This window comes from Pavona decussata, unplaced genomic scaffold (genome assembly GCF_977016875.1).
Source record: "Pavona decussata unplaced genomic scaffold, jaPavDecu1.1 SCAFFOLD_64, whole genome shotgun sequence".
Lineage (NCBI taxonomy): Eukaryota > Metazoa > Cnidaria > Anthozoa > Scleractinia > Agariciidae > Pavona > Pavona decussata.
In genome coordinates this window covers 6,512,533-6,529,890 of record NW_028145484.1, presented here as the reverse complement: position 1 = coordinate 6,529,890, position 17,358 = coordinate 6,512,533, and the positions used below count along the sequence as shown (strand labels likewise).

Genomic DNA, 17,358 nt, shown 5'->3' with positions numbered 1-17,358 from the left:
AGCAACTTTACACCACATTGCGGCAAAAGAACATTCAGCCTCAGACCCCAAAATTAGACGTTCTTTAAAAAAAAGAATTTATTTTACAAGACTAAAACAAGATAAGAGAAAAAGAAACCGAACGTTTTCGACTAATTTAGTCATTTTTTCTTTCTCTTTATCGTGTTTTGTGGTCATGGAAGCCCCCGGGTGGAAGCCTAAATTATTTTTCTACTTACGCATGTCTGTCGATAATTATCAGGCGATTAAATCGCAGACCCGGTAAGTTCAAGAGATGATTGCTAATCTAGGTTTGGCCTATCAACTCATGGACGACATCGTGGTATATGTCCGGTGTTATTATGTCACAGTGTTTTTTGTCTTTATTGAATTCGTACGCCTGCAATGGCTTCGAAGCAACACAGCGGTGTTTGGAGTAGCAGTCACCAGTCTCTCTCTTGTTGTCTCGTTTCCGTAAAACCGCCTGAAAAAAACCGCGGAACCAGCTGTGGGTACATGCATTATTATTTCCATTGAATATTATGCGATGACCCTTCATGTGGAAAGCAGATCAGGCTAAAAATCGCCGAGTCACCAATGCCAATATTATCCGAGCACATTGCGGGACGAAATTTACTCCTTTCGGCCGAATTCGCTCGAAGACTTCGACCAAAGCACGTAAGAACGGGACGACAACAACACACTGAGCTGAATGGAGCCAGTACACAGCCGGTAAACCTAACGTAGCTGGTGTTTGTCCTGAAAATGTGGCCTTGGAAGTCTAATAATCGTCATCCGGAATTTAAGGTACCTTAATAAAGTGAAGGAAGGTTTAAAAGGTCGACGAATAGGGAAAATTGAAAAAGCGCTATCGCAACTAATAGCTTCAGCAGCTCAGCTTTAAAGTAACATTTCTCAGATGTAGAAAGCGTTGGGACACCTTGAAGTTCCGTATGTTTTGATTATGCTACACCGACTACAGTAATTGGGTTACTTAGGAAAATATTCGGTATCGTTGCCAATTAAAGCAACATTTTTGGGAGCGCGATTTTAAATCTTATATTCTATTCGAAATCATTTCATCCCCTTCCTCTTCCAAAAATAAGCTTATATAAAAAGTCTATACACTGTAATATATGTAAGCTTGCCGTATATAAGATTAATAATTTTCATGATATGTAGCATTTCTTGGAGACTATGTTACCCTGTTTATTATTAAGTAAGCTTGCTGCTGTGCCCTCAAGGCCAACAGCAGAATTGGTCGGTAATATTCTAGCCTACAGTATCAGGTGCCGCACCTTAGCTTGACTGAAAGCACATTTTGGCAGCTCTTTATACTTAAGAAAACAATGGTCACAATTTAATGAAAATTTTGTGCCAGCTGCCTGTGTCTCCATGCCACCTCATTAAATGGTTGATAAAAGGGGTAAAAAAAATTAACATCAAAATTTTTATTTCACTGGAAAACTAAATTTTGAAGTCAGCATTTTTATAATTTTGTTTTGTATCAATTTCTTTTTTGTGATATTTAATAATTTTTCATTCATTTAAGGGAAAGAAGTGTTTTACACTCTTTTGAACTTGTTGAATATTTGTTGTTGTTCAGGTTACGAGGGTGATTTAGGATGTCATCAATAATTATTAGAAGTGATATTTTAGTTATGCCCAAGTTACCAGCCAAATTTGTTATCAGCCAATCACAGACTGTGTCCATTGTCTTATTTTGACATGGGTGTTTATTAGGCTTTGTATGTCACTAAAACATAACAAAAATTCGGAAAAAATATTACATTAGTAATGTAAGACAAGTGTACTTGCATTAACTGTTTGTTTTCAATAATTAAATTGAATTATATAACTCACACATCACCCTGTACAGAGCATGGGACATCAGGAACCCCATGTCACTCCCAGGAGAAGTACTCAGGTATAAACGTGAGGGGGGGGGGGGGGGGGGGGTCCGACAGACTAATATTTTGCACCCCAAAAAATACATGGACCTTATATTGTGCACCCAAAAAAATACAAGACTGGAAATTTTGAGACCCAAAAAAATACATGACATTTATACTCTAAAAATGCAATCTTAAGAACAGTATGCATACTGCCTTTCTGCCTTTCGGATCTTGTGGGAACTTTGGCTTGAATAATGTAAGAATTATTAGCCTGGCAGAAATTCAAACCAAAAAAATACGCGCAGATTTTTCAGGTTAAATCTTCAACCCAAAAAAATACAGGAGTTGAAAATTTTAGACCCAAAAAAATATGTCGGACCCCCCTGTCACGTTTATACCCGAGTATCCCCCCTGGGATGTCACTGCACACACAGCCTACCTACCCATTCTCCTTTCTAAATTCCAAACAAGGGACCTATACAATAATCTACACGCCATTACAGCTGTATGTCCACAATCAGTAGGATGGCTTGTGATTTGGATGCAAATACCCATTCAGTAGAACTGATCCAATTGTCATGCCACTAATGCGCCAAACCTTATTGATGAATTACATGTAAGTCCAGGAAAATGGTGCAGGGGTAATACTGTAGTTAATTAGGTGCAGCAAACATCATTAAGTGTAACAAAATCTGACATCTTTTGGCTTTCAATTTACAATCCTTTATGCACCCTTTATAGGGAATCTGTTTTACTTGCTGCTTTCGTTTTAGCGGATAAACGATTTAGAATTTACCAGCTGATTTTCTCTTATTATATCATTTAGCAATATCTTAACCTGATAAGTCACACATTTGTTTGTAGTTCTTGTTTTACTTCAACCTGTTCTTTAAGGTTTGGTGAACTAGCTTTGGCAGAAGTGTGTCATCTGAATCATTTGTGATCACTCCAAATTTTTTGTAGAGGAGAAATTTAATAATTCATACATTATGCAGCACATGGTTGTGTCTGGAATGGGTCTTACAAGTAATGTTTACATTTTTTTGTTTTGTTTGTAGTATGCATCAGATAATTCCAAGTACCACCCACACCCTCATCTTGGGGTGCAAATGCCTGTGCGTGTCATGTACCTGATGGTTGGGTGCCTGTGCTTTGGTGTGCTATTGATTTTACTGAATATATACCAGTTGCGCAGCCTGAATGCTGGGATGACTGTGGGTGATCCAGAATTTGGAAGCTCTAGAAGACCAATTGTTTGGATCAAAGGAAAAAATGTATGAATGTTGAATGAGTTCAATAGTGTACAGGTCATATTACTTGTAGTTCATTAATGCATTTTTCACACTACATATAGGTTTCCATTTGAGAGCAGAATTAAGTTTCTTTATGTATGTATGGGAAGGCAATGATATTATATGATGAATAACTTTTAGTTTTTTCTTTTATTTTTAATATCCTTTTAAATAAATTTTTAGGGTCAGTGATCTGTCATCAGGTTTTTACTGAATAGATTCCATCTTCACTATGCCACAGATATGTGGTCTGATGAGTTATCCTTTTTTATAACGTAGCACGCGTGCATCCTAATCTTATTTGTATTGGCGTCATCATGGTACATTTCTCAACATACGCACGGCCGTGCGTCCATCCGATGACGTGTGCAAGTCAGGCGAAGGAAGCATGCACGCGCTATGTTTTAAAAAACTTTTTACAGAGAGACAACACCATAAAAAATGTATGTTTCTTAGAGCTTGTCGAAGTTAATGTAACGTTAAGATTAAACCGATATGACCTTTTTTTTTCAGAGAATTTTGTAATTTATCAGGAACAAAACCTGTTTTCCAGCAATCGTTTACTTTATTTTCACTATGTTATAAAAGAATTGGTTCATGCTTTTAGCTGTGTGTATATCGAGTTATGGATACACTTGGGAAGTTTGGAGAGCACTCAAGAAGCTAGAGTTGCTCTCGGCTACGCCTCGAGCAACTCTTACGCTTCTCTCGTGCTCTCCAAACTTCCCGCGTGCGTCCATAACTCGATATACGCACGCTAATCATGAACCAATTCTTAATTGTGCTTGAAAAATTTTTTGTGAGTTGGGCTTGAGATCTGTTAGGCATTTAAGTACAAATTTGTTATCAATAACATTCTCTTGGGATCAGTTAAAGCAGAACTACAACTGTAAGTTATACAGTCAAGTTTTGTTTACATATTGGTTTCTCCATCTTTCACCCCAATACTGTTACAGTTGAGATCAGGATACTTGAATCATGTGATAGCAGTGTTTAGTCGCATTGGTTACACCAGGACGGAGGCACGCAGCCGGTTATTTGATGTGATGTGGGCTCATGATTATCCATTTACAGAACTTAAAGAAATGCTGCAGTCTTTAGAACCACATCAAAAGGTTAGAGTTTTCCCCACTAAATAATAAAATTATTTATAAAGTAGGATTATAAATAAAATAATTATAACAAGAAGATGGTGATATGGTGGAACCCAACTTGTGACCACTTTGTTAGTACTTGACCACCTTTGTTGATGGTTTAGCAGTTGTTTATGGCTCAAACAAATGACCAGCCATTTTCGTATCGGAAAGCCTTGTTGCCAGTAATGTGACTGGAATCCAAATCTGTTATTATCTTTACTGAAGAACTTACACCATTAGTATCACTGCCTGTATTACGCCTGTATGTGGTGAGTGTATTTGGTAACATTTTAAAAGGTTATTTTGTCTTCTTATATTACACTAAACTGCCCTCCTTATGGCTCCTTTCCTTTTACCCCATACCCCTGACATAAATATACCTGCTACCCCACTGTAATGTCTTCAAATATAGTAGCCTACATTAACCAGTCAGTGATTTTATCAGTTATTTACTTTAGATATTTATTTTCAAGTGTTGTTTTAATTAGTTATTTGGGTTGTGTTCTTGGGATTCTTGAGAAATTCCTGACTGATACTGTATCTGTTTTTCTTTGTAGGTTAATCATTTTCCAGGATCAGGTTTTATAACAAACAAAGTTAGCTTGGCTGTCAATCATTTTCCCTTCATCCCTCCAGCTTTTGTGATTCCAAAAGATACTAATAAATTCTTAAAAGAGGTAAGAATAATCTTATTAATCCCAGCTGATCCATTTACTGTGATTGTTAGAGGTCAACCGCAGCATGCAGGTAGCCCACGTGGCTGGCAACTGGTTGTCTGGTTTCTATAGCATCATCCTAACTACAATGTATAATAATTTTACTGTTTTAGTTAATCCACTAGCTTTATCTTCTTTTATCTTCTTTTGTACTTAGTTAATATGTATTGTATTTGTTAAATTGACTCTGAAAAGCCTCATGGGGACGAGCCAATTATGTATGTATGTATGTATGTATTTACTACTACTCCAGTACTGTTTTGTTATCCATTTTATTTTCAACATAGTAGTACAGCTGTTGTCGTCCAAAAAATAGCTGAATTGTTCACTTTTGTGATAAAAGCATGAAACTTTGCATGATTACTACTAACCATGTAACAAACACTTTCTGATATGGATCCAAACCAAGTTAAGCTCTGGACTCGAGATCTGCGTATGTTCTGAAATTGCCAACATGAAAACGAGGCTGAAATCAAATTGCCTTAAAACGACCCTCCGAGTACAAAAATATACCCGGAACTGATATATTGGTAACATATGTGATATTCTGTGCAAGAAAATAATTAAGGCCTTTCTTTACAATTTTACGAATTTCGCTTGGGATACCTGTGGTTGAATGTGAAAGATGGAGGCATGACGCTATAATTAACACAAATGAAAGCCCAGCTATGGATCTATTATTTCAATGACAAGGCCTTGCTTTTCACTTGTTTGCTACCCTAAAAAAACCTAAAATCCACAACGGCAGGTGCATTTGCCAACCATGCGATGCGTTGCATCACTGCCTTTTTTAATTATCATCTAAAATAACTACACCGTGCTGACTAGAACCAACCAGCTTGAGGCAGCTGTACACGGTTGCATTTTGATTATCGGTTTGGTCTCTATCATGTCGCTGTCGTGTTACTATTTTTTCTACGCAGACAGATCAGCCTTGCAGTCATTTCAGTTACTTGTGTTTATTTTTGGCTGATCCTGCGTACAGTTGCAGCATTTTCGCTCCCGGCCCCTCTGCAGTTTATTTTTTGATTATCATCAAAATGATTTTTCACAAAACACGCACTGAACGTTGTGTTGGGTTTGCTGCATTTTTGATATGGACGTTTCTTGATCCTTACTTATTGTTTCACTGTACGACTTTATTCAATTTTAAAATTGAAAATGGAGAGACGAGAAGATGAACAAGTTTCCGAAGTTTTTTTAATGGGCCATTGTGCTAATTTTAATTGGAGCTTGTCTTTCTCCAGCTTGTGAGAGCGATCCGCGAGGCTGATTTTTCAATGTATCTCAAAGCTATTAGAGAGTTACTTTCATGGATGTTTGCTCTGGACAGCCATAACAATGTAAGGTGGCTATCTGTGCATTACCGAGACATGTGTGACCTTCCTGTCAAGCATCCAGATGTATGTGCAGAGTCCCATAACGGCTCTTTCAAAGTAAACAAGACGAAGAGATTATTCTCGTCAATCGCCCTAGACCACGCCCACGAGCAAGTCAATGCCGTCGTGAAAGGTGAAGGAGGTACCATCGAACTGACCGAAAACCCCGCTGCCCTAAGAAGGTGGATGGTCGCTGGTCCAGAGCTTGCACGAATTGTTGAAGAATTCGAGGAAGTAATCTCCGCTAAAGCCAAAACCATCATGAAAGCAAACCAGTCATCCAAAGTGCCTTTGCTAAAGATGTTGCATCCTGTTGTCCTCTTTCAAAGAGCTTGGCAGTCCGTTCCAGGAGGCTGGACAGGATCTCATAGCCCTTCAAACAAAAGACATCACGAATGAAGAGGTTGTGCGGACCGTTAGAACTGCAAGACAGCTAGCCGAGAACAACAATTTAAAGGGTTCCTCAAAGAAAGACTACAGGACAAAACAAAGCTTCTAACAGACCCCCTCAAGACGAATAATCTTCCTACATATAACGCCCGAGAAAGGAAAGTCGTGTCGAAAGATAAGGCTAAAATAACGGTGCTGAAGACTCAACAAGACTCTAGACTCTACATTGCCTATCAAAACCGTGACGGAAACGTTGAAGACTTTTTCAAGTTCGAAAATCAAACATGGCCGTCTATGGGAGAACTCCGAAGAGGAACCAAAGCTGATCTTGTAAAGTGCTTGTCAGATGCCTCCAGCCAGACAGTGGAGCAACTGAGTGTAGATGTAGTTATTCTGGATGGAGCCGTTACAGTCCAGATGCTCCAGCCCACAGCTGTAAGCGCATTTGAAGAGTACGTCAATTCCATATTTGCGCCTTAAATCATGAGGCAGCTAGAATATGTAAAGAGGCTTGACATTGTGTGGGACCTCTAAAAAGATGATTCTCTGAAGAAAGCGACGAGGGAGAAGCGAGGATCGGGTCAGAGGAGAAAATTTTTGCTGTCTACCCGAATACCGTCTGACTGAAAGGGATTCTTAAGAGTTGATCAATGAACAATGATGAGCTCTTCAAACTGCTAGCAACCAAGGTGCCATGTCAACCATGTCAACCATGTCATTCATTTTGTTGGCAAAACACTAATTTTTATATTTACTTTCTAGGTGTTTTTACTACAGCTTCCAGTAGAAGAGACAGTCTTCACATCACATGGCAAAAATGTGCTTACGTCTGAATACAGGGTTGATATGAGTGCTCTTGTACCCTGTAATCACGAAGAAGCTGCCCATCTACGAATAAAGATCCGAAACAGTAATACCGATGTTGTTGTGCTTGCCATTTCCATTGCTCCAACCAGTCTCCTTTTAGGTGAGCTGCGGATATCGTACGGTTCTTCCAAGCAGGTCGGTTACCTTCCAGCGCAGGTCATAGCTACATCTCTGGGTTAAGAGAAAGCATGTGTGTTACCGATGTTTCACTCATTCACAGGGTGCGACACACTTTCATTTCTCAGTGGGAAAGGAAAGAAGACGGCGTGGGATGTGTGGAACGTGTTCTCACAGCTTACTCCTGTTCTTAAAGCACTGCTGATGTTTCCAGAGGATATTGATGATACATGCATGGATGTCATTAGCAGATTTGTGATACTCTTATATGACCGCACGAGCAGCTTTTCTCAAAAGCTTTTCTCAAGAAAGACAAGATCCCTTGACAACATCCCTCCCACTCAAGCATCGCTACTGCAACATGTCAAGAGAACTGTGATACAGGGTTGATATGAGTACTCTTGTGCCCTGTAATCACAAAGAAGCTGCCCATCTACGAATAAAGCTGTGATTTGTGATACTCTTATAGGACCGCACAAGCAGCTTTTCTCAAGAGCTTTTCTCAAGAAAGACAAGATCCCTTGACAACATTCCTCCCACTCAAGCATCGCTACTGCAACATGTCGAGAGAGCTGCCTTCCAAGGTGGTTTTGTATGGGGCCAGACCCTGTTAAAGCAGCCTATATTACCATGTCCATCTAGATGGGGGTGGCAGCTTGAAAGTAGTCCGGCTATGAGCTCATTTGGTGTGGTTGTAAAGCTAGTTCTCGAGGACGCTGCAAATGCCAGAAAGCCAATCTGACCTGTACTGGATTATGCAACTGTGTAGGCAACTGCAAAAAACGTTAAAGTTGGCTCTTGGTTCATATTTCTCACCGAGAGCATTTCTGTAGCTAAGCAGTTTTGACCAGCTATCTCAGCAGCTGCGATCTCTATTGACCGCCACCTAGAGCATCTCATCGACCCTCAGGGAGTAGGAGAAGCTATGTGAAGGTATACAGAATTACTGTGTTTCCTTAGCAGTTATGTAATTAAGCAAATCTAAAATGCAATGTGAGCATGATGTATCAATAATGCAAGCGAAGATTTAAGGTCTTTTCAAGGTTGGAAACAATGTAAAAATCTGTCTTGTCATTAAAATATTAGAACCATAACTGGGATTTCATTTGTGTTAATTATAGCGTAATGCCTCCATCTTTGATATTCCACCACAGGTAACCCAAGCGAAAATCGTAAAATTGTAAAGAAAGGTCACGCGATCACATCTTAATAGTTTTCTAGCACAGAATACCACATATGTTACCAATTTATCAGTTCTGTGTTTATTTTTTTATTCGGAGGCTCGTTTTAATGCAATTTGATTTCAGTCTCGTTTCCATGTTGGCAATTTCAGGACATGCGCAGATTACAAGTCCAGAGCTTAACTTAGCTTGGATCCATATCAGAAACTGTTTGTTACGTGGTTAGTAGTAATCATGCAAAGTTTCATGCTTTTATCACAAAAGTGAACAATTTTGGACGATAGCAGCTAGACTATAGTGTATTATTTGCATGTGTTGAATCAAAAAGCTTTTCCACAACATGAATATTTCAGATTTTTAATAATTTTCTCTAAAGGACGGTGCCTACTATTGTTACTGCGCATATAACGTTCTGCGCATCTCGAGATACTCGGGTTTCCTATGGGTGGTGCCTACTAATTCAGGAATATTTTTGCGCAGTTTAAAACTATACGGAGAAAGCAGAACTTAAGCAAATGCTTTTGGTATCTCATAAGAAAATTGGGGGGTAACCATGCATTTTTCAGAGATAATTAAGCTTCAATTTAGGAAAAAATCCCATACATTGCTTTATATTTTGGCGGTTTTTAGAGATATTATTGCTTAGTTATCTCTGAAAAATGCATGGTTACCCCAATTTTCTTTTTGGATTCCAATAGCCCTTGCTAAGATCTGCTTTTCCAGCATAGTCATAAACCACACAAAAATACTTTGGTATTAGTAGGCACCGTCCTCACAAGTTGTGTTATTTTAATTATTATACTTTATACAGGTAAAAAATCATCCCAAGAAATTGTGGGTTGAAAAGAGTAATAACCACAGAGGAATACACATCAAATCTCCCAAAGGTACTCAGCACAATGCCAAGCTTGCAGATACTGCAGGCTGCTCCTTGTAACCAAATTGACTAAAGATGTCATTTCAATAAAAAATGTTATTTTCAGTAGCAAATATTCTTGCCTCAAGAGTCATTCATTTATATTACTGAGACTACATATTTTACTAAATTAACTAAACCACAAAGAAGTACTTCTTGTGGAGTTGCTGTCAGTCACCCCCAGAAATGGAATTCTGGCCTACAAGTAATGTCAGTACTACCCTAGTCAGCCTCCGCCATTTTCGATGCCATAGAAATCATGGATATTGCATGGTGAAGCGAAATCTTATTGCTTTACTGTAAGTTGTGTTCCTGAAAATAAGTTTCATTGTCTTTAGTAGTTTCACAGTGATTTCGTTCATTTCGACATTCTCCAAATAATATATAATAGCCAAACTCTTGCATAGAAACAAAAACAAAGGTGTGGCTGACTAGGGCCCTTTAAGGTTACCGTATACCTTTAGAGGTGTCTCGCATCCAAGCGATGTAGCGCGTCCGGTTTGAACAGTAGATATACTTAAACTCCTATATTAAATTAAAGCTTATAGAGCTAGCTATCAAACTATACCAAGAATTTTGAAATAAAATGAATTGTCAAATTTTTCACGACTTCTAAATGCGAGTGTCTGAATCACCTTTTGAAAGCGAATTTTGTTTTTCGCTAATTTAATTTCCTTCTCAGTTTCTGGACCCAAAGCGCTAAAAAAACGTGTTTTGCCATATTCAGTAAGTGTTGCAGTGTAAAGAAATAGAACATGTTCGAAATAAGGTTAAAAGAAATGTGGAGTGATCATTCAGAAATCGCTCTCGGAGCAAAATTACTTCGAAAGAAAACATTCGCAAACAGGTTTTTGTTTTTTATATGTTAAACTAGCTACTGTCCAAATTTGAAGGCAAACGAACAAATTCCCTTTGAGTTTTAGCTCTTTAAAGTGTCCCCTTTAAGTGAAAAAATTGATTAGAGAAAGCAGCGCTAAAAACTCGACAATTCAATTTATTTAAAAATTCTTGGTATAGTTTAATAGCCCGCTCTATAAGCTTCAATTTGATATAGGGGTTTAGGTATCTACAGTTTAAACTGGACATGCTACATCGCTTGGACGTGAGACACCTCTAAAGGTATACGGTAACCTTAATAGTGTTCCTGAAAATCATATTTTTGCAATAATTTAATTAAATACTGTTTTTTTTTTGTTCAGCTTTTTGCATACAGTCACAATATAGGGAAGAATAATATATTCTTTTTATTTGCTATAATAAATTGTTAAAGCTCTCTTTGTTTAATTTTTCATTTCTGTAGAGATTGATCTCAACAAGGGCTCTGATGAAAATTTTGTCCAGGAGTACATTGCCAACCCCTTACTTGTTGACCATCGCAAGTTTGATATTGGCCTTTACACTGTCCTTACATCTGTTGATCCTCTAAGAGTTTATGTTTATGACCAAGAAGTTCTTATAAGGTAATTACATCTGTGTTTCTAATTTTGTACATACAACAACTATATAAAATATTAATTTAGTTAGAAACTATTCTCCAAGATCAACAAATTTGGCAAAAAGTTCAACAGAGGGAGTGACTTGGAGCTCATTCAGTCTTCATTCAAGTCCCTTTTTCAATATTATACAGTCACTGATGTACAGCCTTGTGTTGGTGAAAGGCACTCCATATGATTTGGGTAGGTGGTAGACCTGGTCCTGGCTCATTACAGGCTGTTGCTGATGGATACGTCCTGTTGTTAATATTATTTTATTTGTTTAGTGTTGTTTAATATGGGGCTTGATCTCTTTTAATTATGTACATTGTTTTTTTTTCTGTTGCACAGATTTTGTGTGAAGGATTACTATCCATTTGATCCTGAAGATGAACACAAGTATGTTGTGGGCGATGAATACACTCAACCTTGGGAGGTACTTCAAACATTATGTCTTTCTTACCCATGTATACTCCTGACCCCTTCTGCATCATCAATTATCTCCGCTTATAAACTAAATAGTTCTGTGACCTTGTTTGGTACCCTTGGCTGATGAACCTGATTTAGCTATGGTGACAGTTTCCTGATTTCCACAAAGTTAAACTAATCCAGACATTTCACAGAGTTCGTAGGTGATGCGTGACACTTGAAAATGTATATCTGATTGGATTGATATAAAAATATATATATTCAGTGAAGAAGGGTTGTATACGTCTGTGGTTTTTAAACCATTACTGGCACTTTTTGGTATATATTTTTATATCAATCCAATCAGATATATATTTCACAGAGTTCTCAGACAGTGCAATGAAACACCTCCTTTAGTCCAACAGAGGGCAAAGAGGATTTATTGTGTGATGTTTCCACCAAATGCCTGGTTATTGAAAACAGCTAAACCCCACCTTTAAGTTTCAAAGGTTTAAACACTTTCAAAACCTTTGTCTTTTTATTCTTGAATTTTAAACCATTCCTCTGCACTCCTCTCCATTAACGTATATGATATGTAGTACTGTTGTGTTGTTTCTTTGGGCGTGTTTTTTTATTCACAATTCTGGAATGAGAATGGACAGAATGTAAGATGCGCGCGTTTTTCTATTCCGCATTCCTATTCCGGAATGGACAGAATGCCATTCCATCCATTCTGCTCCCAGGGGTAGAATGAACAGAATGTTGCGAATGAAATCCAAGATGGCGGACGGCGAGGTGAGCGCTGCGGATTCAAATACGTCTCTACAAGGGAAAAAATCAGGTTACACTTTTGGACAAAATGAAACATTGCTTCTAATTTCATTGTACCAAAAGTACAAGGAAAATTGCTGCGATAACGGCTGCAATGGCAGCCTCTTCGTCGACCGCCATATTTGTTACGCAATGTTTACTCGGCCAGGACCGACGGGGGTTTTTTTATGCAGACAATCCGAATTATTCCTAGCATTCCCTACCAACCATTCTTATTCCAGAATTGTGGATTTAAAAAGCGCCCTTTGTTTTTGAGCAACATTGTATTTGTTTAATATGTTTAATTTTCAGTTGCCATCCCTAAGGACCCTTTGGAATGATGGAAAATACAGTCGGAAGATGCTATTAAATGCGTATCTTAAACAGCAGGGTAATATTAGATTTCCTCATTTTGTTATTGATCTTTGCCCTTACATACATTAGTGTGAATGCATGGTCACAGAAACCGGCACTGTGAATAAACAAACAATTATGGTAAAGCTGTGTTCTAGTCAGAAATGGCATCTTTGACTTCAACTTTGACAAATTTCATTCTTTTGTACATGTACATGTGTGAAGTACAGTCCCCACAGTCTTGGTAGACCCAAACATTTGGTCAGATCACCCTTGTAACATTTTGTCTCAGACTCCCTGCTCCCTAATCACCTGCTTGACAGTTTACCCTAGCGATAATAGGGAGCTTCAGCACAGATGTTTGTGAGCCAAGGGCAGCAACCAGAAGTCAAATGTTTAATTTTTTGGCGTGGTTTTGCTCCTTTCCATGGACAGGAAAAGCTCTTGCTGATGCCTGTGGCTGGACATTACAAACGCGATGGCATGAAAACGCTCCAAAAAGGGAAAAATTCAATTTCCCGTTGCCGTCCGTGGCTCAAAAACGTCTGTGCTTAAGTTCCCTAATGTAAAATATCTTTTAATCACTCCTTTGACAATTTGCTACAGACGTCTGGCTCTCCCTCTTCAGTGATCCCTTGAGAGCTAATTTTGCCCAACATTTCTAGAGCCAAAAATTAATCTTACTCTACTCTTGCACTTTTTAGGTAAAGATGTTGATAAGGTGTGGAATGACATTTACAGGGCCATAACAGAGGTAACAGAACTTCCTTGCATGTTTCTCTGGATTGTAAGGTATCTACAAATATTTTCAAAGAAAACCACAAGTCCTGTTTCAAATCACAAGGTTGTTAAATTTTGGACAAAAGAATAAGGGTACTCTAAAATGTTCAAAGTTGACAATTTAAAAAGCAAGAGATAAGACAAAGCCTTCATGTTCCAATTGTATTCTTCTAATTTGTTAAATCGCATGTTTTTGTCAGGTTTATTTGAGAAAGGAACCGGATTTGATTAATGCAGGCTCATCATACAGATCCACAAGGTACAGTGTAAGATTGGTTTAAAATGATGGAAGATACACATAGAATGGTAGAGTACTATAGCTTATCTCATTTTGTGTTTTCCATGCAGAAATTTCTTTGAGATGGTTCGTTTTGATTTTATCCTTGATGCAGACATGAAAGTGTGGCTTATGGAGGTATGTCCACAGTGCTACTGCTTGTAATTAAAGGGGCAATGCATTTATTTTCATTGTCACTTTGAATATTTTAGCTACACATAAAACAAAATTTGTTATATAGATGGAAGCCTTAAGACAATGGCCCGGTTTTGTAAAAAATTGCACTTCAGAGGAGCAGAGGTATCTTGTCAAATATTTTTTGCAGTTTTGACTACAACAGAGCATAATTACCATCATGCCCCTATAAATGGTATCCAACTGACTGAGGATGCCTTCAATACAATGCCGCCATTGTACATTGAGCGTGACTCAGCAAACTTACATACACGTAAGAGCTTTTCAATTAATCCTCAGTAACAACAACACGTACAGGATCAGTTTGAGTAAATAGACTTCACTTGATGTATCATTTACATAGGCATTTTAATAAATTGTTTTTTGTAAGTACTATGTGTTGTTACGTAAGTTGTAGCTTGTGAAACTTTCCAGCAAATCAATTATCTGCACCTATCGAAATTCGTGAGTAAATAAAAACTTACGTTTCCTTTTTTTTTGTAGGTGAACATGTCTCCCAATCTGTCGTCTGCCGCACACTCCGATAACAAACTCATGTATGAACAGGTAGGCCTCCGATCCTTGGCTGTCCATAAATGAAAAATCGAGGTTAAACCATTTTTTGGGGGGGTGGGGGGGGGAGGGGGGTTGGTTCCACCCTTGGACCCTCTTCAGAAGGGGTAATTCAGGATGGGGCAAATATTTGCTCCACTTACAAAAATTAAATTTCCCATACTGATATTTTTACTATATTTATATAAAGTGTTGTCCCCTATTGATATCTGATATGTTCTTGTCCGTCAGGTGATATTCAACCTTCTTGGGTTAGTAGGAGTAGCAACTAAACTGGATCACAGTTTAAAGTACAGGTAAGATAACTTACTCCGAATAAAATATTTCATAAAACAGTTAATAAGTAAAGAACGTTTGTTGTATGATTTTTTGTTTCCTTAGTTCTCCGTCCGAGAAAGAAATGCTAGCAAGCGATCAAGACACCCAGGTTTTGTACGAAACCTGTGCAAGTAAAGAATGTTCAAAAGACTGTTATAGTGAGGTGAGTTTTCGTTGGCTACAATTTGCCACTTACTGGGCGTGGCTCTTTAGATATTACCTCGTTTCCCAGATGAGCTGTTACTCTAGCGTGCTGCTAAATTTTCATTCAATTTTTGTTTTGTGGTGGTTCAAAGCTGCCCGAAATTACGGCGGCGAAAATTTGCCCTGAAAAGGGGGAAATCAGTTCAGATTACTACTTTTTCACAATGCTTTCTTTTTGCACTGTTTTGTTCTCTTTTGCCATTATTATCTTTTATTTTGTATAAGACTCTTTATGCTACTGCAGGGCGCACTTTCCGAATCATTAATTTCTGGTCTTTATTACTTAGAAATGTCGTCTATGCTACCCGTGTTTAAGGGAGTCTGAACGAGAGTTTATCAAGGCTGCATATTTGGAGCACACCCATAGAGGAGGATACCGCCGAGTTTACCCTCCTCCCTTGGTAAGTATTCGATATTATTTTCGTAAATTTCCAGTGTCAAGGAGACAAGTGGACGAGGCTTTCTTTGTTAGTCCGCAGAGTGCTTACTGTTGTATTCTGTACACGCTATACTATTCAGTGCAGGGCAGTGCGAACCTTTGAAAAGAGGGTGTTGGGGTATGGGTAAAATGAAGAGAGAACGGAAGACTAGAGTACTCACGAGACAACAGAAAGTGGGAGAATGAAAAGAAAAAATTGCGAAAATCGGCAAGGGAGAGGGAAGTGAAATGTTTAGTTTTAGTTTCACTGGTCATCCAGCTAAAACACATCTTTCAACTTACTGTAGTTTTGAATTCCTGCTTTAACAAGCTTGCTTATCACACGATCGTTGTTTACAGACTCACACAGGAGATATAAGGGAGGAAAGCCCTGCGTTAAGCTTGAGTTCATCCAATCAGCTGATGGCTCAGTGGTTCAAAGCCATGTGTCAACGCGACATCTCTTGGTGTGCTTGACGCTGTGAAGTGATTCTAGGCACCGTCAAACAGCTCTGCAGTCAAATTATTTCAATAATGCTTTAAAATACCAAGCTAAAGAAGCCATGGTGGAGCAAAGGTGTGACAAAACTGGCTTGGATTGTATGCTTAAGAGATAAACCTTTGGCTCTGTCGTGATACGTCAAGCATCTTGCGACGGATTTGTATCAAGGCCTGATGGAATGTTCAACCACTTCTTTGTTGATCATATGTAGGTGAAGATTTCATCTTTCACTGAAATTGAAAAAAAAAATGTTTGTCTCAGAAAATGGTTTTCTTTTATGCAAACTGCTTGAAAAATTATTTTTACAGTATTGCAAAAGGTGTGTTTACGGTATGTGTTTGTGTTTGAAGAGACTTTGACACTTGTTTTCAATTTGTGGTTTATAATTTACTATTTCTCAGGTTTTAAAATGCGAATTGTTAATCATGTGTACCATAATTATTTATTTGAAGAATTCCCCTCCCAGTCATTTTTTCATTCATTCTTTAAATAAGGAATGTTATGAAAGACTATAATGTACGTAGAGCTTTTATTAGAAGGTACTGCTACCATCTCAGGATACCTCTTTTGATTGTTCTTGTTTTTGTATATTATTTTTAAATGTCTCAAGCAAATAGGGGGACCATTTGTTACTCGTGGATGGCGCATTGGTCTTCAGCACAAAGACGTGTATAAAATTGGATTAAGTTTATATTTTTATGAAAGGATACGAAATTTATTTTACCTAACTCTTTAAATTCATTTTGGAGTAGTACACAATTTTTTTTTCTTTACAAGCTTTTATGACATTCAGGTTGTATTTTCAATTTCCTGTTACTCACCCCCGTTTCATTCGCGTGTATGTGAAGTGGTGAATCAACTAACTGGTGTTTCACTGACCGGTTATCTCATTTCTCGTGGCTTGTCTTGCGTGCATGATTAGTGTGAGGACGTCAGTCTTCTTTGCAAGAATTATGCGCGTAACCTGGCTTTGCGGGTTTGATATTTTCTTTTCAAACTGTGAAATCCAGCACTTACTTTCTACCAGAATAAAAGAACAACAAATAACTTGATCAAAGTGAATGACTTTGAGTGTTTCAGTACTGATCCAACCTAATGGTGCATCATTGCACGGGTTTCGTGTTGACTTCGTTTGGTCACATGCATTCCGTTTAACGATGTTTAATTTCCGTGATTGTATTACTAAGATGCAATGTTTAA

The 17,358-nt window shown here is 38.1% G+C and overlaps 1 protein-coding gene across 1 annotated transcript; it reads left to right on the top strand.

Annotated features, from left to right (window-relative positions):
• The first annotated feature begins 439 nt into the window (after positions 1-439).
• On the top strand, positions 440-17,215 carry LOC146478795 (putative tubulin polyglutamylase ttll-15). The gene is made up of 16 exons (XM_085112432.1): positions 440-786; positions 2,933-3,148; positions 4,123-4,281; positions 4,860-4,979; positions 9,764-9,839; positions 11,169-11,328; positions 11,692-11,776; positions 12,871-12,949; positions 13,617-13,666; positions 13,893-13,951; positions 14,041-14,107; positions 14,648-14,710; positions 14,948-15,012; positions 15,098-15,197; positions 15,526-15,639; positions 16,017-17,215. The coding sequence occupies exons 1-16, from the start codon at positions 745-747 to the stop codon at positions 16,131-16,133; spliced, it is 1,572 nt and encodes a 523-aa protein (XP_084968558.1). The 5' UTR covers positions 440-744; the 3' UTR covers positions 16,134-17,215.
• The last annotated feature ends 143 nt before the right edge of the window (positions 17,216-17,358 follow it).